This window comes from Corapipo altera, unplaced genomic scaffold, assembly GCF_003945725.1.
Source record: "Corapipo altera isolate COAL_440 unplaced genomic scaffold, ASM394572v1 1, whole genome shotgun sequence".
Taxonomy (NCBI): Eukaryota; Metazoa; Chordata; class Aves; order Passeriformes; family Pipridae; genus Corapipo; species Corapipo altera.
Genome location: NW_020884873.1, coordinates 17,917,705 through 17,939,652, shown reverse-complemented (window position 1 = coordinate 17,939,652; position 21,948 = coordinate 17,917,705). Strand labels below are relative to the sequence as shown.

General features: G+C 56.3%; 1 protein-coding gene across 2 annotated transcripts; it reads left to right on the top strand.

Annotated features, from left to right (window-relative positions):
* The first annotated feature begins 11,921 nt into the window (after window positions 1-11,921).
* SHISA8 (shisa family member 8) lies at window positions 11,922-21,604 on the top strand. 2 transcript variants are annotated; one of them, XM_027668618.1, is made up of 4 exons: window positions 11,922-12,747; window positions 19,943-20,067; window positions 20,172-20,312; window positions 21,065-21,604. In XM_027668618.1, the coding sequence occupies exons 1-4, from the start codon at window positions 11,963-11,965 to the stop codon at window positions 21,211-21,213; spliced, it is 1,200 nt and encodes a 399-aa protein (XP_027524419.1). In that variant the 5' UTR covers window positions 11,922-11,962; the 3' UTR covers window positions 21,214-21,604. The 2 variants fall into 2 exon arrangements, with proteins under 2 accessions (XP_027524419.1, XP_027524412.1); XM_027668611.1 differs by having other exon boundaries at window positions 20,800-21,219.
* Window positions 21,605-21,948: the final 344 nt, after the last annotated feature.

Here is a 21,948-nt window from a genome sequence, read left to right as displayed (position 1 = left end):
GCGTGACCTGAAGAAGAGCAAATAAACTGCCAGCTACCAGGTGTGGTTGCTGGTGCTGAGCCTACTCCAAGTGCAAAATCTCTCAGGTATGCCAATGTGGAGTGGCCAGGAAGACAGAACCAGACTCCTGCTACCAACTCAGAAAATCCTGTGTGTTTTCCCATGAGATAGCAATGCGGTGCCTGGAGCAGCTCAGGCCAGGGAAGTGAGGAGGACCCCAGGATCTGTCCTCTCCAGCAGTAGTGGGACATATCCCCACAGGGATTGACCCCAGGGGGGTGAGCAGTGCAGCGACACAGACATTTCAGCAGCAGTGTGGTGATGTGTGTGGCTGAGGTCTGCAGGGAAAACATCCTTGTGTGATGGTTTCCTCCTTTTGCTGGAAGTAAGGGAGAGCCACTGCTTTGTTGTTTTTTTCTGATTGCTCTGGCCCCAAGGAAGGAAAGGGAGGTTACAAGGGAACTGACTTTTGGGAGGGTGCATGACAGGAGGCTCTTAGCAGAGAAGACCCCGTTGTAATTGTGTTTGCTGTGAGAGACACTGGGGGACTCCACTTTTAGGATTGCAAAACACTGAGTGACCCCAACCACTCACCAGATAGGTGATGGCACCCCTATTTCTGTCCTTGGCTTCATAGTGAACATGTGGGAGGTATTTTTATCCTCCTGACAGCTCCCTTAGTCACCGGTGCTTGCTTTAAATGGGTCAAGAGGGAATAAAGATGCAGCAGCCCTTGCTCCCTCACTGCCTGTCTTGGAGCACATGTACCAGCAGCACTGACTCTCTCTCCTCTTGCACTCCATCCTGGACAAATGCTGTTGGAGACCCAGGAGGGAACTTCCTGGCTCAGGCAGTGTCATCTGCAACTAATTCCTCATTAAAGCCTGGTGGGGAGGCAGCCCCACTGCAGAGTTGCTGCATGTCAGGACCACAAGGGCTCTCTCCTGGGACAGTGGGGAGGAAGGTGACTGCTCTGATGGTGGCAGAGGCAGTGTGTTGTAGTGGATGGATGCTCAGCGGAAAGAGGCAGAAGGAAACCTGCATTCATCTCACATACTTTGGACACATGGGTACAGGGTGGCAGAGTTGGCTCTGGGACATCGGGGGCAAGTATGGTCCCTTCGAGCCACTTTGGAAATGAGATGAGACTCACTAGGAGAGCCCATGAGATTTGCATCTGTTGCCAGCGAGGTCATGCAGCAGATGTAATACACTACATCATTTGACATCAGTGACCCCAAGATGACAGTGATCTTCCTGGGACACGGTGCCACTCACTGCTGTTAGTCCCACTGTCAGTGCCACACACACCTGTGCACCTTGTGATCATGGTGCCAGCACCATGTTTCACAGACTCACATTTGGTAACCACCCTGAGAACTGCAGGAAACCTTGGAAGGTTTGGAGACAGGGCTCTGCCTGAGCATCTCCCCCTGCCCTGGCTCCAGCCCCACTGCCCTGGTGCAGCTTGGCTGACTCTGTGAGCACCGATCCTTCTTCCAGCAGCAATGCTAGCTGGTCACCAGGCCAGGACATTTTACAGGCTTTGTTTATGAAGGGTGACAACACAGCTCCGCATCTGCTTGTGCCTAGCATTTCAAGGGTGCAATTTCCACTGCGGGCGCCTTTGTGGCCGACACCCAGTTTGGAGGGGACAACACTCGCCTCCAAGGTGACCTGAAGAGACAAGCAGGGGGCGAGCGAAGCACCCAGGGGAGATTTGGGCCTAATCCTTGTGACATCTTATACCCAGAGAGAGAGAAAAACAGCAGGAGACAAGCTGGGTGTGGGGGGAGGGGGCAGAGGGGGCAATGGCTGACAGAACCAGGCAGTTGCCTCTATCACATTTAAGGGAGTTCTTTTGCCTCCTGTCTCCTCAGATCTGTCCTCCTGCTGCTCTTGCATGGAGCCACGCGGCTTGGCTGCCCTGGGGAAGAGGCAAGGGGAGGGGGACCAGCTCATCGGGAGATGTCCCAGAGAGGACCTGCGGCTCCAGGCACACTGTGCAGATGGGAATGAACACGCTGGTGTGAACCAGATGGAGAGTGGGGGGCTGGAAGCCTGGCCAGGACCCCCGCCATATGCAGGGGGAGAGGGATGGGTGTCACAGCCCAGCTCTTCTACTACTGTGGGAAAGTATCTTTGCTGCAGGAGGAGACTGCAAATCCTCCTAGGACACCAGCAGCTCTCCCAGGGGGTCCTGGCACAGTGCTACCCTCAGCACCTCAGGGCAGGATCCAGGCCTGTAGAAAGTCAAAAACTGGCACAAAGATGGTGAGAGTAAAACAAAAAGAAGGAAAAAAGTGAAGTTTTGGGACTTTTCTTATTTCATCTCCAGCTCCTGAGCCTCCAGGCCACACCCGTTTTACCTTTTCAAGTATTTTCTCTGTGAGCAGGATGACTAGAAATCCATGTCTTTCTGATGAAGGCAGAGCCCCATGGGCACTTGTGTGGCTGGGGAACCGGCCAGGGCTTTCAGAGTTCCAGCCCCTTTGATTTCTAGAGCTACCAAGCCTGCCTTGCACGGTCAGAGGGGGAAGTGGCATGAGAGTGGTGGTGAGGGCAGCATGGCTTACCATCCCCTGAGGTAAAGCTGGTGCAACAGGGAAATGTCTCTGGCGATGATGTGGAAGACAGCAGAAGGGCCACTCAGGTGTTGCTAATTTTTAAGACCGAGCTTTTTTGTCTTTGCAATTCAGCTGCTCAGCAGGGCATGACATTTCCCTGCCACCGCTGTCCCAGCCACCCCTTCGCCCGCTGCTCCTGCTGCCTGATGAGGGCAGGCTGGTGGTGGCCACTGTCATCATGCAGCCAGCAAGCTCCTGTTCAGTGCTGAAGGACAATCTGGAAATGTGACCTAAACATCTAAATGTGAGATCAATACTAAAACATCCCTTGCCCCTTCAAAGAGCCCTTTGGTATCTCTGATGCAGCTACCACCTTCCTGCTGCACAATGGTGCAAGTGTCTGGGCATCTCTCCTTCTTTCCTTTAGCTAGAGCAGCCTTGAGTTGTCAGCCATCCCCATGATATAGGGACTCCAGCCTTCATTCAAGAGGGGCAAACCAGTGCAGAAGAGCTCCTACATTTGCAAACCTTTAGCACTCTGTATCCTGCACACCTCCCAGAATCAGAGGCCCAAGATCTGGTGTCAGTCTCCTAAATGCCAAGGGAGCAGAAATAAGGAGATGCTTCTGGCTTTACTGATGATCTGGATGAGGGGATTGAGTGTACCATTAGCAAATTTGCAGATGACACCAAGCTGAGGGGGGAGTGTTGATCTGCTGGAAGGCAGGAGGGCTCTTCGGAGGGATCTGGATAAACTGGAGAGATGGTCTGATTCCAGCAGGATGAGGTTCAACAAGGCCAAGTGCCGGGTCCTGCACTTTGGCCACAACAATCCCCTGCAGCGCTACAGGCTGGGGACAGAGTGACTGGAGAGCAGCCAGACAGAGAGGGACCTGGGAGTTTGGATTGACAAGAAGCTGAACATGAGCCAGCAGTGTGCCCAGGTGGCCAAGAAGGCCAGTGGCATCCTGGCCTGGATCAGGAACAGTGTGGCCAGCAGGACCAGGGAAGTGATTCTTCCCCTGTACTCAGCGCTGGTGAGGCCACACCTGGAGTACTGTGTCCAGTTCTGGGCCCCTCAGTTCAAGAAGGACATTGAGGTGCTGGAGCAGGTCCAGAGAAGAGCAACAAGGTTCGTGAAGGGACTCAAGCACAGGTCCTATGAGGAGAGGCTGAGGGAGCTGGGGTTGTTTAGTCTGGAGAAGAGGAAGCTCAGGGGAGACCTCATCACCCTCTACAACTACCTGAAAGGAGGTTTTACCCAGGTGGGTGTTGATCTCTTCTTCCAGGCAACCAGCAGTAGGACAAGAGGGTCTGGTCTTAAGCTCTCCCGGGGGAAGTTTAGGTTAGATATTTAGGTTAGATATTAGGAAGAAATTCTTTACAGAGAGGGTAATCAGACATTGGAATGGGCTGCCCAGTGAGGTGGTGAATTCACCATCCCTGGAGGATTTTGAAATGAGACTGGATGTGGCACTTAGTGCCATGGTCTAGTAACCACAGTGATGTTGGATCAAGGGTTGGACTTGATGATCTTGGAGGTCTTTTCCAAGCCGATTGATTCTATGATTCTATGCTGTGCTCAGTGACACATCTGTGATAATGTGGCAGCTCTGGGGTAGGTTGAGAAGCAGCTTCCTGAGCCATCTTGGTTCTGCCCAGGGTGTGGTTCCCTCTTCCCATGTCCCAGACAGGACTCTGGTGAAAGGACCCTCTGACAAGCTCTTCTCAGCATCCAGCTCAGTGTGCAGCTTCCCCTTCTCCAGTGCCACCCCAGGGCCAGCTGCCCCATCCCTGCCAGCTGCTCCATCCTTAAAAAGGATGGCAGCTGGGAGTTTTTACACCTAATTCGGACCTGGACCAAGCCTGCTGGGTTTTCCATGCTGCTGTTGGTGGAGGGAAAACCCATTGCTGGAGGATGACAAGAGTTTATTTTTCTCCTCATATTTGCAATTACCTCCATTGGCTGCGACAAATATTGGCAAGCTTTAAAAACTAGTAGGGCAGCCACATCCCTGCATTTACACCCCTTTCTCCAGCCCATTGCCAGTCAGGGCATGGCCATCATCATTCTCTGCCTGCAAAAGGCTGATGGTGCATCCTGAAACAGAGCATGAGGGGCAAAAAGCAAAGGACGAGACCAAGGGCAGCGCCAGAGGGCAACCACACAGCGTGTCCAGGGGCTTTTGCGACAAGATGAATGTCCAGAACTGAGAGCCCCATTTGGGGAACATCAGGGACATCTCTCTCTGCAACAACCATAAGACTGTGAACTAGTCCTCCAAGAGGAGTGATGAGTGAGGATTAATACCTGGGACGCCCGAACACAGCTCTCCTTGCTGGGTCACACACCTTCCCTGCCCATGGTATCAGCCAACACACAGGAGTTTTCACAGTCCCTTCCACCTGCACGCTGCTGCCATGATCAGGCAGTTGCAGAAGTCAGAGCAGATCTGTCACATCCCACACTCTGATCCCACTCTGCTGGTTTTGGTACTTTTTAGCAATGCTTCTTTTGCTCCAGCCTGAGACGTTTCTATAGCCACATACATCTCACTGTCTGGATTTTCAGGTTTTCTCCTGTTCTTCTTAATTTAGTCCTATTCCTCCCATTGCATATCAACCCTCTTACCCTGTCCTTCGTGGATCTGCAGGTAGTTACTGAACCCGTCGTCTGGCTTGGGCACTCTGTGAACCTCACATAGATCTTCAGAAATTATTTGCTGGGAACCAGTATCTCTCCTTTTTTCTTTTCCCTTCTTTTCCCCAACATTTTCCACTCTTCTTCCTACATCTTTGGTCACAGGACTTTTCACTGTCCCCTGGTCCCTTGTTTCCCTGGGGTGGGTACACCCACCAGATGTCGTTCTGCTAGTCTCAAAGCTGCTCACTAATTTGCTTTTCCTAGGTGACAAACACAGGACATGTTTCACCTAAAGCTCTGCTGCTGGTGGCATCTGTCCTGTCCTTGGGTTGGGATTTGGGAGGCAGAAGGAAAATGACATATCTGGTAGGAGCACCAAGGTGACTCCTGGTTGCCACAGAGAGGCTGCTGCTTGCATGGCACAGGGACAATTCCTACAGGGGAAAGCAGCGTGCTGGATTTTTAGTCTCCCAAAAGACAGAGGCTTATTGCAGAGTGAAATATCATCAGGGTAATGGTAGGAGACCTGAAGCAAATCCCTGCCATTAATAGGATTGGGCCATCTTCAGCAGGTCTCACTTGCAAAGGGGGATCGTGCCAAAACAAAGCTGGCTCGAGAGCCCACAGGCTCCCAGCGGGCAAGTCCACAGTCAGCCCTCTGATAGCAAAGCCCTCTCCTTCCTCTGTAATCCGAGGAAAATAGACATCAAAGGGAAAGCACATACATCCTGGGACCACTCGGGAAGCCAAGGGCAAACAGAGCCTGCAGTCCACTGCTAGAAAGGGGAAGAGGCAGCCTGGCATGTACCAGTGCCTGTGGAAGAGCACCTGGAGGAAAGTGATGGTCCCAAAGGCAACACACTGCTCTTTGTGGAGGTGATGCATGGAGATTGCATAGCCATACCTCTGTGTTCTCTTTACCTTCTTGTTCACTCTTGTTCTCTGCCATGTGAAAAGCAAGCCTCATACTCTGGGCCTCCTCTCCCTTTCCCTGGTTTTAATTAAGGACCTTTCCTGCCCTGTTCTGGTCACAAGCTTTCCCTGATGTCTGCCCGAAGGCCCTCCTTCTCAGGACACTTCCCTGATGGGTTTTTCACCCCTTTACATCTCAACAAATTGAAGGAGTAGGAAGTCTGGAGTCAGCCTGTGCTGGAAAAGGGGTTATCATGAGAGGAGGAGGATGCTGAGCCCCTCCACATCCCTGATGGAGTAGCCTGTCTCCCAGCACAGGGCAGAGCAGGCAGAAGAGGAGGTAGATATGCTCCTGCTGCCAATGTCCCACTAGAAACATCCTGTTTCCATGTTGAAATGTCCTTGTAGAAGAAAAGATTTCATCAACACTTACACCCTGCTACAACTACAGAGTTACATACACCTGGCCCAGACCTGCGCTGGGTAGGGGTCACAAGCCCCTACATGTCTCCTGGTTCCAGGGGATGAGGAGGGACAGCTGGTTTGCACGGAAGCATCCCGCCATGCCATGCCGCCCTGCAGGCTCCAAGCCACCCGCAGCACCTGAGTGTACCTGGCAGCCGGCCGGCACCTGTGCCAGAGCCTGTGCTTGGCACGGCTGCCCTTCCCTAGGAAAGGCTCTGCCCACTGCTGCTGGTCTGACGCCGGGACAGCACGCAGCACGCTGCTCCTGGCCATATGGCCTCCTCCTGCAGACCCTGCCTCAGCCGCCGGAACAGGCGCCCTAAATCCCCCATCCCAGCAAACACCAACAGCTCACTGCCACCATCACCATCTCAGGTAATCAAGCAGGGGGGGTTGGGTTCCTTTTGCTGCCACAGTCTGGTTTTTAGTGCTCCACAGTAGGCAAAAGCAGCCCAGGGCTGGCCCCACTGCCTCCCATTAGCTCTGGCAGACCTCCCCTTCACACACAGCTGTTTGCCCCAGTCCTGGAGACTCCCCCCATGGCAATGGCTGTTCTCATCCCTTCTCTGTTTCAGTGTGGTTTGCCCTAAATGACTGCAGTTTGGATCAGCACCTTGCATGAGGGGTGGTCAGGGTTGAGAGCAGAGGGGGTGGGGAGGGGGAACGTAACCAGGGAAGCCACCACAGTGCTGGGTAAACTGGGCTGTGCATCACTGCCTCAAGTGCTTATAGGGCCTTTTAATCCTTGAAAAACTGGTAGAAACTTGCTTTAAACAAGAAAGCAGAGGATGCTCAGGCTCTACCCAGGATAGTGGCAAGGACGAGCTGCACAAGCCCATTGTGGAAGGGAGATCTGAGGCTGGGCTGTTCCCACTCTGCCTGCAGGTACTGGTGAGGGGATAGTTTTGGATCCAACATCCTCCTGGCTGCCCTGAAGCTCAGATGTTTGTAAAGAGGTCTGCAAAGACCCTGCACCCATCCACAAAACAGTCTCCAGACTGTGCTGGCAAAACTCCTGGGACAGTGATATGATGAGTACTGAGTGTGCCTGCACAGGTGGAGCATTTACCAATACTGTCTGCAGGTTTAATCCTAAATGCAAAGTCCGTATGCAGCCAGCCTGGGGGTCACAGCTGATGCTTGTGGGCCTCTATGGCTGTATCTGGGGGCATGGCTGCCCTCTGAGTGGCAGCTGAGGGAGCTCAGGCTGCCAGCCAGATCCTGCTTGCCCATACTGCGGCATAAATTAAAAATAAGCCCTTGCTTTGAGCTGATTTTCTCATGATTCCTCTGGATGTCATTTGGATTTGAATCCATCCGCCTTTGGGAAGCTGGAAGCTTGCAAATCTCAACTTTTGAATGTTTGCAATTGTGATGGTAATGGTAAAGGGACATATGCTTCTGTGTTCTCTATAAGCTGTTATGAGGCACAGTTGTTCTTTTACAGCCATTTTATAGCCAGACCATCAAGCACAGGCAGGGGAATAAAACTCTTGTGCACATTGGGCTGGAAATAGGTTGGATGGGAACTGCTCTGGGCTCAGCCACCACATCCCTGTGCCTCTCCTAGTGCATTCAACTTCCCCCTGCTTTAGTTTTCTGACACCAGTAGCCCAAGATCTCCTTTGGGTTCCCCAATCTGTTGAGCCCGTGACAATATGTGGATGGGAACAGCATGTTAGCCCATGTTAGCCCAGCACTTGACCCCAGAGATTCCTTATCCCAGTCCTAGACAACGGGTCTGAGAAAACTCAGAACTTCCCAGTGGGATGCTGATGGCCAAAGAAATTTCCCTGACAAATGCAAGGAGAGACTTTTCCGCAGCTCTAGCCGTGGCTGGAACATAACCAGCTTCAGTAGCTGAAGTTTTGGAGGAGAACAGGTTTCTCTGGTGTATCCTGGAGGATGGCGGGAGGTGCAGGGGATATCAGCACCCCATATACCCCCAGGGACAGTGGAAGAAGGTCTGCCTCTCCTTTGCCGTCAGGCAGGGGACAGCATCACAGTGCGCGCTGAAAGCTTCTCCTGACAGCCTTCTTTCGCTTTCAGCTCTTCCCGGCTGATGTCGGGTGTTAGCTGCTGATTTGCAAGCAGCAAAACCCACTCTGGCAGCACTCCTCAGCATACGAGCAGGAGGTGCCAGGGCCCTTCTATCCCAGCACAGCCCTTCTGTGTGGAGCATCCACCCCACAGCAGCATCCTTTCCTCTGTTCACCCCTCAGCCCAGGGACCAGCTCATGAAAATTTGTCACGGTAAAAATCACTTTTTGGGGAAAATGTCTCTGGTTCCCTAGGAGGGACTCCCTGGGTAGCTCTGGGATTCCAAACACCCTCTGCTGGCTTCCCTCAGAAGCTGACTGCACCCCAAAATCTCGCACATTCAGAGAGGCTCCCATGGCTTTGCTTCACATTGCTGATGGCTCCCTCCTCCTCCTCAGGCAAGAGCCTGGCAGCTCTGCCAGGCTTGCACCCCCATGATCAGCAGGGATCTGGGTCTGTCGGGCTCTCTGGCTGTGACAGAGAAGATCTCCAGATCACCGTGCCCTGCCAGAAACAATCTGTTTACAGTGTCAGCGCTCGGTGTATCCCTCCCCACTCGGTGTTGAACCGCCCGTATCCTATTTCTGCAAGCACAGAGACACCCTTCTGTAGTCCGGGTGGCATTGTCACTACAGGGAATATTTCCGTGACATCCTCCAGGGCTGGTGGTCAAAGCCTAACGGAGCTCTTCTCCCAAATTGCCGCTCCTAGAAGTGCCCGCGGATGTTGCAAGCACGTCCTTCGCTTTTTCTCCGGAGGTCCCTGCTGACCTGAATTTTCCTGCGGGTCCTGCCGCTGATTCCCAGGGACGCGAGAGTGTAGGTGCCGGGCTATAGGATTTCCCTCGCGCAGCCCCCTCCCTTTGGGGATGCAGCTAGTGGCTGGGTCACTTATTTGACGAAGATGAGCTGACGGCTCAGCAGAGCTGCAGGCTGGAGCCCCTGGTGCCAGCACTGCACGGAGCCAGCCCCTGCCGGCCTTGCGCGCCGGAGACGTGCCGGGAGGGTGCTCCTCCGCACCATGCCCTTGGGTTTGGTTTCCTTCTGGGTTGGTGCACGCAGCTAACGCCTGCGAGCGCTCTTCCTCTCCTCGCTCTGAGAGACCCTTTAAATCGGCTGCTTCACACTCAGTAAGCATCCTCCCCCCTCCCTTAAAACCGTACCGTTTCTCCCAGGTCACGCCAGGCAATCATTTTCCAGCAAACTCCCCGATTTTGGCCAGTTTTTCGCTCTGCTTGTTAACAGCCTGTTAAACCCTCGGAGCCCCCGGGGCGGCTCTGCTCGCACACACGTCGGGAGCAATCACCCGGTGCCTGGGAAACGATTGCTGGCATTACCTGGGCAGCAGCAAACTTTGCTTGCACAGCTTCTCTCAAGGCCGATGCTGATGCTGGCTATTAGTGCTAACGACCCCCATGTCTGCAACTTCCAGGTGATGGGGCCTCTCATCAGGGAGCCCCTCCAAAATCCAGGGAAAGTGTGGCTTTTGGAGGAGCGCAGTTTTCTTCCGCCTCACTGGCTTTTTATCTCTTTCAGGAAGCTCTGGAGGCTACGAGCTACCTTACCTAATGGATCTCTATTAGATTGCGGCACTGGGGGCTGATCGGACATGTCCCGGGTTCCAGCTGCTCTCCCCATCCATGTTTTCAATGTCTTTGACTTTTGCCAGCCTCCAGATGGGAAGCGGCCGGGGGTCTGTAGGACTCAGGCTTGATGACTGGGGAAGGGATATTTTATCCCCTAAATCCGTCTCCGAGCAAAGCACAGCAGTGTTTCAACAGTGCTGTGGGGGGAAGCTGTTTGTGCAAAGCTCCCGCCTGAAACATTGCACCGCCATGATGCACAGGCAGGATGATATCGGAGTGTTTCATCCCGTGAGAGACTCTCAGCCTGCCACTTGTGGTGTGGCAGGTAAGGCATGGGTCCTGGGGACAGGCTGGTCCGTGGGGCTTCAGTGTTGTCCTGGAGGTACCTGTCAGACGGAGCTGAGCCTCCCCGACCTGTTTAATCCTACCTCCATCATTACAATGTCTTTTTGTATCACTCCTTGCCTGGGGGCTGGGATCTCCTGTGCTGGCACTGTGCAGCACAAAGGCAGCCCCATTCTTCAGGTTAGAGCTCCAACAGGGCAAGAAAGGACAAGGCAGTAGTATTCAGCTTCTCTCATTAAGCATGGAGGAAATTATATGCCCAAGAAGGCAGTGGTGGTGCTGGATTTGCTGCCCTTCCCTGGTGCAGGATTCAGGACTGTCCAGAGACAATGAGGCTGCAGCCACGGCTCCCATGTGTCACAATGCCCCTTGCCACAGCCACCCTTGTTCAGGCTGTACAACATGTTACTGTTGGGCAAGGGGCCCGAAGGCACCTCAGTTTCCCCCATTGAGCTCTTGCTGGAATGGTCCCAGAGCAGGAAAAGCAAATCCTTCCCTTCTGGGGAGGGGAGCTCGGGCGGTGAGGATGAATACCACCTTTATGTGTGGCCTCCGCCAGAGACCAGAGTGGTGGCTGCACATCACCCAGAGAGGTCTGGACTTTGAAGCCCAAACATGGGGCCAGCTAGTGGCTAGCTAAAAATCGTTGCAGCTCTGGGGAGGACGAGTTCCTAAGAGTGCCCCAGTAGCCCCCCACATCGCTCATCCGGCAGCCCCCCGTGCATAACTCCCCTTGGGAGATGCTCCGATGTTCACAAGGGACTGAGACTGTTGCTTTCCCCCCTTCCCTGCGTGTCCCCTAGCTGTGGGGCTGCAGGAGAGCACCCCACCACCTCGGGGGCTCTGTCACCTCAGCATACACCCCTCTTGCACCCCGAAATGCCAGCCTGCGGCCTCGCAGCCCCCGCCCAGGCGAGTGGGGATCCCGCGGCAGGGGTGGGGCGTGCTCGGGGGCAGATGGGCAGCGTGGGACGGTTGCCACGCGTGCCCGGCCACCCGCGGCGGCTGCCCGACGGGGAGGGCGGGTGTCCTGCCGCCCTGTGGCGGCGGGGAGCCTGGCAGAGGACTCAGTGAAGGACCTTCTCCGGTTTCCTCGGGAGGCTGTCAGGCGGAGGGGGAGCCGAGCCCCCCGCGCCTCGCTGGCCGCGCCGGCTCCCTCCCTCTCTCCCCCGCACTCCTCCTCCTCCTCCTTCTCCTCCTCCTCCTGCTCCTCCCGCCCTGGTGCGAAGGGCTTTCGCTGCTTCTCTCTTCCCTCTCCTTCCTGTCTCCTCGGCGGACCGCGGTGCCGGGAAGCGCGGGCAGAGGCGCGGGGATGGAGCGGCCGCCGGCTCCCGGCCCGCCCGCCCGCTCCCGCCGCCCGCCGCCGCGTCCCCTCCCCGGCCGGCGGGAGGCGGCGGCTCTCCCATGCCGCCCGCCTCGCCCCTTGCTTTGAATTTCTGCCCGTCGGCCGATCTGGGGAGAGACGGGGAGGGGGTACGTCCCCTCGCACTTTCCTCCCCCTCCACTTCTTTTTTTCCACCCTTTTTTGCCTTCCCTCCATTACGCCCCCCTCCTCCCCAGCCCCCTTCTCCTCCACCGGGACTGTTCGGCGGCCATGCGGCCGGTCCTGGGCGAGCGGCTCTAACTCGCCACCTCGCCCGGATGGCCCCCCGGAGCCGCGGGCGGATGGAGCCGAGCTACGTCGTGGGTATCTGCTGCCTGGTGCTGCTGGAGCCGGGCCGGGTGTGGAGCGGCGAGCCCAGCACCGGGGGGCCCGGGGAGAGCGGGAACAGCAGCCAGGCACCGCCGCCGGAGACCACGGCCCCCGCGCCCACCGGAGCGGCACCACCGGGGGGGGACCGCTGCCGCGGGTACTACGACGTGATGGGGCAGTGGGACCCGCCGTTCAACTGCAACGCCGGCATCTACCAGTACTGCTGCGGGACCTGCGGGTACCGCTTCTGCTGTCAGTTCAAGCCCAGGCGGCTGGACCAGAGTGGCTGCTCCAACTATGACACCCCCAACTGGGTCAACACGGGCCAGCCACCTGCCCGGGTGGACGAGACCCCCGAGGACCCCACTCGTGACAAGACCAACATGATCGTCTACATCATCTGTGGCGTGGTGGCCATCATGGTGCTGGTGGGCATCTTCACCAAGCTGGGCCTGGAGAAGGCACAGGGTCCCCAGACAGAGATGACCGTCTCCAGGTAAAGGGGTCCGATACCCCCACCCGCCCCACTCGGTTTCCCCTTGGGTGCCAGCTCATGTTCCCAGCCCACTGCATAGAGGGTGAGCCCTGGCTTCACCTTAGGACTGCCAAGAGGGTGAGGTGATCCCCAAACCCCCTGTCCCGGCATGCTGAGACACCAGGGGGTGGGTTGACTGCAGCTCCCCAGCCTGTTCTGGCAGGGGGGGCTGCCAGCCAGGACAGCCTCCACAAGTAGGGGTGATCGTACACCCATCCCCTCCCAAAATGATCTGCTCCATCTCTTGAGGAGGCATGTCCCTGACTCAGGAGTGCCAACCCACCAGCTGGTGGGGTGGGTGACATGAGAACTACAGGATGTGGCTTTCCCCCCCAAAGCAAATCTGTGGTTTCCGATGTCCGTGGAAGGTGAGACTATGGTCTGACTATGTATGGGGTGACTCTGGACTGCAGTCCCCTTGGTCTCAGCCTCGCTGGCAGTATAGGGGGAGAGGAGGTGGCAAAGACAGCTCCTCTGTGGCTGCTGCGCCAGCTTGTGTGTGTGTGCATGGGTGTGCCCTGCTGTCTGCTTCTGTGCACCAGAGTGGGACATCACCCTTGTGGGGGGGAGTCCACACTCCTTGGAGCTCACTCTCCAGCAGAAAGTTGGGCAGTCTCTTCCTGGATCCCATACCCTGTGGCTCCAGCCCCTGGTTTTTCAGCCCACTCCTGGGGCTGAGCACAGGGCTGGCAGGGGGAAGGTCAAGGTGTCAGGCACATTTTGGCGTTGGGGACCCCCTGTGTTTCTCCCAACTCCTGTCCTGCTGCTGTGGCCGTTGGTACATCTTCCTCTCTTCCTACTTGATACACGCTTCTCTCCCCGTTTTGGGGCTTTACTTTGCACCTTCTCAGTGAGGACATAGAGTCTGGAGAGAAACCCATTTTCATGCCATTTTGTTAAGGGATTTTAGCTTTTAAAAAAAGAAAAAACAGGGCTGGAGGAAATGATGATCACTGGGATCATTAGGGAGCCACCCTGATTGCAACCCCCAGCATGGACACTCTCTCTCCTTCCCCTGGAGCACCCTTTTTTCCCTGCCTGTTTAGGACTTGGGCAGCCACGGGTGCTGCACCCCATATCTGAACCCACTGCACTCTATTCCCAGATCCACCCTACTTCTTCCGCCCACCCAGGGGAGCAGAGGCTGGCCACCCTTGCTTGGAGGAGGGTCATATTGAGGAATGGAGGAGGGTCACAGGACTCTCCTGAGACATGTGAGGCAGTTTTGGGGGGATCCGTGCTGTGCCCCCTCCTTGGCAGGGAGCCTGGCTGTGTGCTGCTGCGTGCCCGCGCCTCCCCCCGCGTTGCCTGAGGAAGCGCTGGCACCTTGACAGGATCAATACGGCCTCCGCCAGCCTCCTGACTCCCCTTCCACTCGCCTGCCTCCGCGTCTTTTTTTGGTCGTTCCCCCCCACCTCCTGGGAATGAGATACTGTGCTTAGGGAGGGGTCAGACCCTGGGACACCCAGACCCGTGTCCTCATCCCCTACCATGGGGTCTTGCCTTCTCCCATCACCAGACACACTGGTGGAACTGCTGCCACTCACTGTGGGCTGTTTTTCTGCGTGTAGCCTCAATTCTGTGCTGTTGGAGCAGTGTGTTTCCCCATGTCCCCTCTCCTTGCTCATACCAGCCTGAATTTTCCCTATAGGTGCCTGTTCTCCCTGAAGCTGGAGATCTTTTGGGCACTAGCATATAGATTGGGAGAAGGCGAGTTTTCCTCACGCACCTTTGTGGGACAAAATCAGAAGGGCACCTTCATCACCGGAGTCAGGAGAGGTCTTGCCATCTTCCACGACCTGTGTCCTTCTGTGTAAGCCATAAGCACCTTCGGTCCCACAGGGTTGGTGACTGGTAAGCCCTGGCAGGGCAGGAGTGGTGCATCAGGTGCAGAGCCCCAGGAACCAGGCAAGACACCAGGCTGACATGACATCCCTGGTGCTGGGCTGATGGAGACAGTGCCAGAGGCTGGGTACATGGCATAGGCATCCAAAAAAGGGACACTGTCACCTCCATTCCATTGTGAGCCTGGGGAGCTGGCACAATACATTTTGTCTTGGTGCCTCTGAGAGAGCAGGGCTATTTCTACCTACCTCGTCCCTGTACCCACGCATGGCCCAAGGGATGGGCAGTACCACCACGCCTCTCTCCCGGCGCCTCAGGTAGGAGCTTCTCATTTGCTCCTTGGGCACCGCATCATGGCCTTGGGCCAGCTCCCTGTTGCACGGTTGTCTTGGTTTCCATTCCTATCCCTCCCTCCCACCAGGGTTTTTTCCGCTCCTGGGGAGCACTGTGTGCTGCCCCGGGTGGCTCCCACCACTGCTGGCTCCCACCCCAAGGTTTTTTGCTTGGGGGGAAAGGTCAACTACTTCTGAACCTCCAGATGTTGTTTGTCATGGTTCTGGTCCTGGTCCAAATCCAGGAAGAGCGACCAGGTGCAGGAAGTCCACTAGCTCCTCCCTCATGGAGACACCTGAGTCTGTATCCAGCTTGTCCTGAGACCCTCACGCCTTGGCCACCTCCAACATCTCCTCACAGATTTGGGTACTGGTCTACCCAGGGAAGTGGGTGCTCTAGTGACTGCAGCTACTTGATTTGTCCTCCCCTCCTCATCCGCCTTCCTCCTGCAGGGCCTTATGGCAGCTCCTGCACTCCCCTCTCCTTCCTGCTCGGCTCACGTTTGGCATCCATCCCCAGCACTCGCTTAGCCTGGCCAAACCCTGTGTTGAGTCAAGAACACCTGCCTGTGTTTTTCTTCAGTCCCCGGATCTCCGGGGATGTTGGGTCCTTGGGGGCTGCAAGGATTTGTTTGTGCCCATTGCACGAGAGCAGGCACGTGCCCCAGACCTCTCCCAAAAACCTCCTGGGAGGGGATTGCAAGATTATAGCTGGGGCAGACATCCTTGTGGCAAGAGTTGGGCAAAGAGCAGGCCCCTGGGGAGTAGTGAGGATTCTGGAGAGGGACAAAACAGCCATCAGGAGCAGGTGCCCTGACAACTGCAGTAAGTGAGTGTGCAGTGCTGGCTTTTCACTCTTTAGGTCTCCCCATGCTATTAGGAGTTCCCCAGACTTGACCCCACTGTACATCCAACTGCACCGGGTATTTCTCTGACAATGCTCAAGTCCATGGCCATGCCTGCAGTCAATCAGTCAATGCCAATGGTAGCATGTGGTGGCGAAGACCTAGAAAAAGTGTTTGCAGGCAGCATGGTGCGCTGCCCCGGCTCTTTGGGGGATGAGAGGGGATCCAGCTCAGCAGGGAGGGAGACCTGTTCCTAGACTGAACATGATGTCTAGGGAGGCTCATTTCCACCACTCAATTCTTTGCCCAAGCTCCATTACTCCATGCTGCGACTCCAGTTTTGCAAAGACACCTTGCTACCCCTACGCCTTCCTGAGCATCCCTAAGAGTCCCAGCCCCACTGTGCAGATGTCCTACGGTGTCCATTCTGCTCAGTTGCATAGATGGGCACCTCTTGCCCTGAGCAGACACATCATAAGCCGTGGGAAATGTCCCCACCTCAGGAGGTGAGGACTATGCTCTCACTGGGCATGGAGGTGATGTGGCCGGCCAGGATGCCAGCCCGCCTGCAGCTGTGATGTGCTGTGTGTCTCCTGCAACACTACACCTCTGCTCCAAACCTCATCACTCTGCTCCTCCAGTGGATGCCACCTTCTGTGTCCCTTCCAGGGGTTCACTCCAGCTCAGGGCAACATCACTTCATCCATCACTCCATCATCTGTCCTGTCTTCTGCAGGCTGCACTCGTCTCCTCACTGCACTCCCTGTCCCCTGGCAGGGACTTGCAGCCTCTCTCCTGTTGGGCTTGCCAGATATGGGGCTTGGGCCTCCCAAAAGTGGGTCAGCCCCTGGACTGGGGTGTTCTGCCAGATCCTAGGTCCTGCTCCCACACGAGAACCTCCCCTGGGGATGGCTCAGGAGCACTGAGTGCTGCGTGCGTGGCTCCTGCCGTGGAGCTCTCTCGGCCTCCATCTTCACTGCTCCTGGCTCTGCCTCTGTGCTTGGTCTCAGGGCTTGCACCAAGATGGTTTGGGGCATCTTTGTTGTACCCATTGGCAGAACTAGGCTTGCCATGGAGGTGGCTGCATGCCCACCAAGTTGATGCTGTGCTCAGGCAAGCTGGGTGGCCAGCGACCCTCACACATGGCCTCACGTACTCCACATCTGTGGCTATGATGGTGGATGGAGGCCTCAGTGGTGCTGTTCATTTATGCTTTTTGCAGACAAGCAGTGTAGGTCTAAAGCCACATCTGCTCTCCGTTCCCTTCCTCCACCTGCACCCCAGAGCCATTTTGGTGCCACAGACCACTGGGTGACCTAGGGAGATGTGACCTGAGCTTCCCTAAGCCCTCCAGCCACAGGACCAGAGTGAGGCTCATAAAACCCCCGAAACCCTGTTTGGTGAGACAGCAGCTCGTCAGGATGGTGTCACCCTCCATGTCCACCTCCCCTGTACTGCACCACCTGGGGATGAGCCAGGGAGGGCGTGCAGCCCCAGAGAGACCTACTGGCACCCATAGCCTATGGCACCACTTCTGGTGCAAGGGCAGGGTGAATCCGGGTGTTGCTGGTGCGGAGGGCTCATGAATGTTTCTCACCATGGCAGAGTAGCTCATTAAGAGCTGCTCGTGCTGTTGTTAATCGTTATCATCTGCACGCCCTGGGTGGTCAGCACAGAGAGCAGGTTTATGAGAAAGAGCATTGACAGATTTATCTGGAGAGGAAGTCAGAGATAAAGGATTGCTCAAGCTTCATAAATAGACCCGAGGAAAAGAAAAAATAATTTAAAAAATAGGTCAAATCGCATTGAACTTCCCATTGAAACAATCCTGTTTGAGCGCTGGCCCCGGGGACAGGCAAGAGCAGGCAGCATCCAGTGGGGAGGGGGCCAGCGTGCAGTGCACTCCAGGGAAGGTGGGAGCTGACAGGGCAGCAGCTCCCTGTGTTGACAGCCTACAACCATGGCCTTGGGGGACCTGCCTCCCCCCTGCCCTGCCTGGGCATAGCCCACTGCCCACCCATGCGTGTGGCCAGAGTTTCTTTGGGCCTGGCCTGGACCCTAGTTGAGTCAGTCCACTGCAGGAGGGGGCCTGGGGAGGTGCAGGATTTGAATAGCTGCAGGATGAAGGTGGCACAGCCTCCTCGGGCAGCCTGGTCAAGCGCTTAACTACTCTTGCAGGAAAAAAGGTTGTTTCTTCTGTTTAAACAGCATTTCCTGTGTTTCTTTTGCCCCTGTCATCTCTTGTCAGCCTGGCACTGTCCTTGTTGCACCCTCCCTTCAGATACTCACCAACATTGATAAGATTCCCCAGAGCCTTCTCTTCTCTGGGCTGAACAGTCCCAGCTTTCTCAGCCTCTCCTCATGTAAAAGATGCTCCAATCCCATCTTTGTGGCCCTTCCCTGGACTCTCTCCCTTATGTCCATGTCTAGCTTGTACTTAGGAGCCCAGAGCTGGAGCCAGCACTCCAGGTGTGGCCTCACCAGTGCCAGGCAGAGGGGAAGGATCACCCTCCTCAGACTTACTGGCAACACTTTGCCTAATGCAGCCCAGGAGACCATGCAGCACCTTTGTCCCAAGGGCACGCTGCTGGCTCATAGTCAGCTTGGTGTCCACCAGGATCCCCAGGTCCTTTTCCACCAAGCTGCCTTCCAGCTGTCAGCTGCCAGAGTTTGTTCCTCCTTCATTTCAATTTGTTCAGCTCCATGACTGTCCTCTTGGCCCATTTGGAGATTAAGTGATCCCAGAAGGGTTGCTACCCCAAGCTTCCCAAGAATGATGGGAAATTAACCCAAAGGGCAAGTGACCTTCCCTTGTAGTTTTGCTCTTGCCATCGCCCTGTGATACTGACTGGAGCCAAACTGGGAGGGAAAATGAGGGGCCCCACAAGCATACGCACCCCTGGGCACAACACGTTGATTTCCCCCTTGTTCTCACTGCCTTTCCTGGCAATTCTCTGTACCACATTCTCTAGGTTTTTGAGCACTCCGGTGCCATGAGCTGACACATCTACCAAGTCAGGATTATTCCCCGCTTCCTCTCCCATTTGCATTTATGCATGTTGAGTTTAATCTGCTGTTTTATCATCCAACCACTTGCTAACCGTCAGCTCCTGCCACAGCTCCCAGTGTGTGTCTATGAGCCAGCCAGAGCCTTTGAGGCGCGAGGCACGCTGACAGTGAGCTGGGGATTAGGGAGCCAAAAAAAGCCCCAAGTGGACACCCCTGCACTCTTACAGTCACCCAGGGATGGTCAAGGCAGGGGCAATGGCATGTCTTCTCATTACAAAGTCCCACACCAGCAGGAGCATCCCAACCTGTCCTGGGACTTGCTGCCAAAGGCTGCAGTGGCAGGTGGGTATGCCCTGCTCCAGCACTGCTGCTGTGCTCCCTCTATCACTGCTGGTGTATTTTTCTCTGGCATCACTGGTGTGCCCCACTCTGGCACCACTGCTGTACCCCACTCTGGCATGGCCAGCATGCCTCGCTCTCACATTGCCGGCACACCGCGGTGGGACTGCAGCATCTCCGTCCATGAATGTTAAACGAAATAGGGCTCTATCTTATGTAATGGTGTTTAATGTTTAATGCTGTTACTTACAAGGAGGGTGTTATGCACAGACAGTGCCTGCACCAGAGGCTGCCGCTAGTTCATCCCCTTCCCCGAAGGGGTGCAAGTGGCCTCTCTAATCCCTTCCTCAGGGTCTTCCATGTTTCAAAGGGACTCGAGTGGAGGTGTTGCCTCCTCTCCCCATGTATACCAGGCTCTCACTCCAGAGGAGCATCCCCAAAGTGTTGCTCCAGCTGCCATCAGATCAGGTTCCTCTGTCTCAGTGCATCAGACCCTTGAACCCAGCTCCAAGCCGTGCATCTCCCTCACCATCCTCACCCACTGACAACCCTGGCTCTGGGAGGGCTCAGCCCCAGTCTGATCCCAATTAACAGTTCAGGTGGGGCTCACTAGCCCACCTGCAAAAGCTGGGTTAGGACCCTGGGTGCATCCTGGCTCCCGGCAGCCATTTCCTAGCCCCAGGCTGCCCGTCTCTGCCTCCAAAGAGCACGATTCAGGGCTGGGATGCATTAGGGGACCCAGGGGAACAGGGTATTGCTCTAACAGCCCTTTCATCCCTTTCCCAGGACACTGACAGACCTGCTGAAGCAGCCAGGCCAGAGCCCCTCTGAGAACATGGACAGCCTCATGGGGGGTGTGCAGGTCCCATTGGGTGAGGGGCTGGCCCGGGGGCCCCCCAGAAACAGCACAGGTAAGGTGCTAGTGTGGTGGGGAAAAATAAGTTCCCTTGGGTGGATAAAGGCAGCAGGAGGGTACAGCCTGTGGCTGAGCCCCCACCTGCCTCTGCCCCTCCAGACAAGCCGCCCTTGAACAATGCGGTGCCCATTGCTCCCTCACTGGGGCGGCCCCACAGCCATGGCAAGCGCCTGCCGCTGGCCAGCAGCCTGGCCCTGTCAGCCTCAGACTACACTTCCTACACCACCCTCAAGGTTGGAGGTGAGTGTTGCTGTCGTGTGGGGTGGGGTGGTGGCAGGGGGACCCAGCAAGACGAGTGGGGAGGGGCATGGGGCTCACAGGGGAGCATGGACAGGACAAGCCTCCCAGTTTCCCAGGGCTCCCAGGGTGGCTGCTCATAGCAGAAACTCTGTGGCTCCTCCACTGTTCCACCAGCCTGCTGTGCTGCCCAGTCAGTCAGTGTCTAGGGTCTCCCATGGATCCAGTGCACTTTGCAGCCAGTCACCCAGGATCACACACAGACCTGAAGCACTGCCCACCCCATCAGACCTCAGGATCCACATGGACACACCGCACTCCCCAGCCAGTTCATTGCTGAGATCCCCCCCCAGTCCCCAGCCAATCAGTACCCAGGATACCTCCCACGGCCCCATCCCAGCCTTCCCAACCAGTGCACCCTCCCGGGTCCCCCCAAACCAGCAGAAGTGGGTGTCCCTGCAGCGGTGACACCCCACACCTGTCCCCACAGAGAGCACCTCTGAGGACTTCTACAGGCGATTCGGGGGGTTGGAGACACCCCCCGCCAGCACACTGCCCTTCCCACCCACCGAGACACCAGTGCTGCCCAAGGGCTGCCCCCTGCCCAAGGCCAAGGGCCCCAAGCTGCCAGGGAGCCTGGTCTTCCCAGGGGGCTGGGAGGGGGCCCCCCATCGCGGTCCCCACCGGTCGGGCCTGGCCACCCTGCGCCCCGAGGGGCCACCTGAGGCCTTCGGCCCCTCCACCCCACTGTACAGCCAGCACCCTCGGCACCTCGCCACCAACAGCAAGACTGAGGTCACAGTCTGACGACCAGCACTGCCAGGGGCTGGGGCTGCCCCCTCACCGGGGTGTTGCTGCCCTCGGGGGCAGCCCACTAGAGCAAAGCATCGTAGGATCTACGTAAACTGCAACGCTGGCCAGAGGGGGAGATGCGCCGTCCTTCCTCCCCTCCAGGGATGGCAACTGCTGGCTGCACTTCACCATCGAGGAGGCATTGGGGTCTCATCCGGGCAACAAGTTTCAGCCATTCTCAGCCCGCCCCATGAAGAGGCTGAGCTGGGAGCACACTGACAGAGCAGTACCCTGCTCAAGGGACAGGGGCCAGTGCTGGACAGACTGGGAACACATCCTGCTTGGGCCAGGCAACCAAACCTAGCTCCAGTGAGCAGGTGAGGGGAAGAGCAATGGACTCAAAGCACCAGCCTGGTGCTGCCAGTAAAGCCCAGCAGCCCCTTTCCCTCCCCAGCCTCCCCTTTCCCACTGCCCCAGCCTCCATCTTGTCAATAAATAATACATTAAACCATATGGCCTTGGTATGGTTTGGCTGGGGAATTCCACACTGCTCCCAAAACCCCACCACCTTCCCCCGGGGCAGCAGAGTGCAAAGCCCACTCCCACGGGGCCTGGGGAACCCCCCAATGGGGGACACGGTGGGAACACAGCTTCCAGGCCCAACCACAAAACCCTTCGAGCTGCTACACAAAAACGAGATCTCCTCTGTCTGAAGTTTAATGGTTCTGACAGAGTTTTACCAGAGGGAGCAGAGAAACAAAGAGATGGAGTGAAAGGACGTTATTCTAAACCAAGGTCAGCTAACAGCTTTCATCCCATAGAGATGCTCCTAAAATTGCAGGTTTCT

Excerpts from the sequence above, each read along its gene's own strand:
- SHISA8 (XM_027668611.1), top strand. The coding sequence starts at position 11,963 with ATGCCGCCCGCCTCGCCCCTTGCTTTGAATTTCTGCCCGTCGGCCGAT. Across the intron at positions 12,748-19,942 it reads ACAGAGATGACCGTCTCCAG|GACACTGACAGACCTGCTGA; the intron begins GTAAAGGGGTCC and ends TCCCTTTCCCAG. Across the intron at positions 20,068-20,171 it reads GCCCCCCAGAAACAGCACAG|ACAAGCCGCCCTTGAACAAT; the intron begins GTAAGGTGCTAG and ends CTGCCCCTCCAG.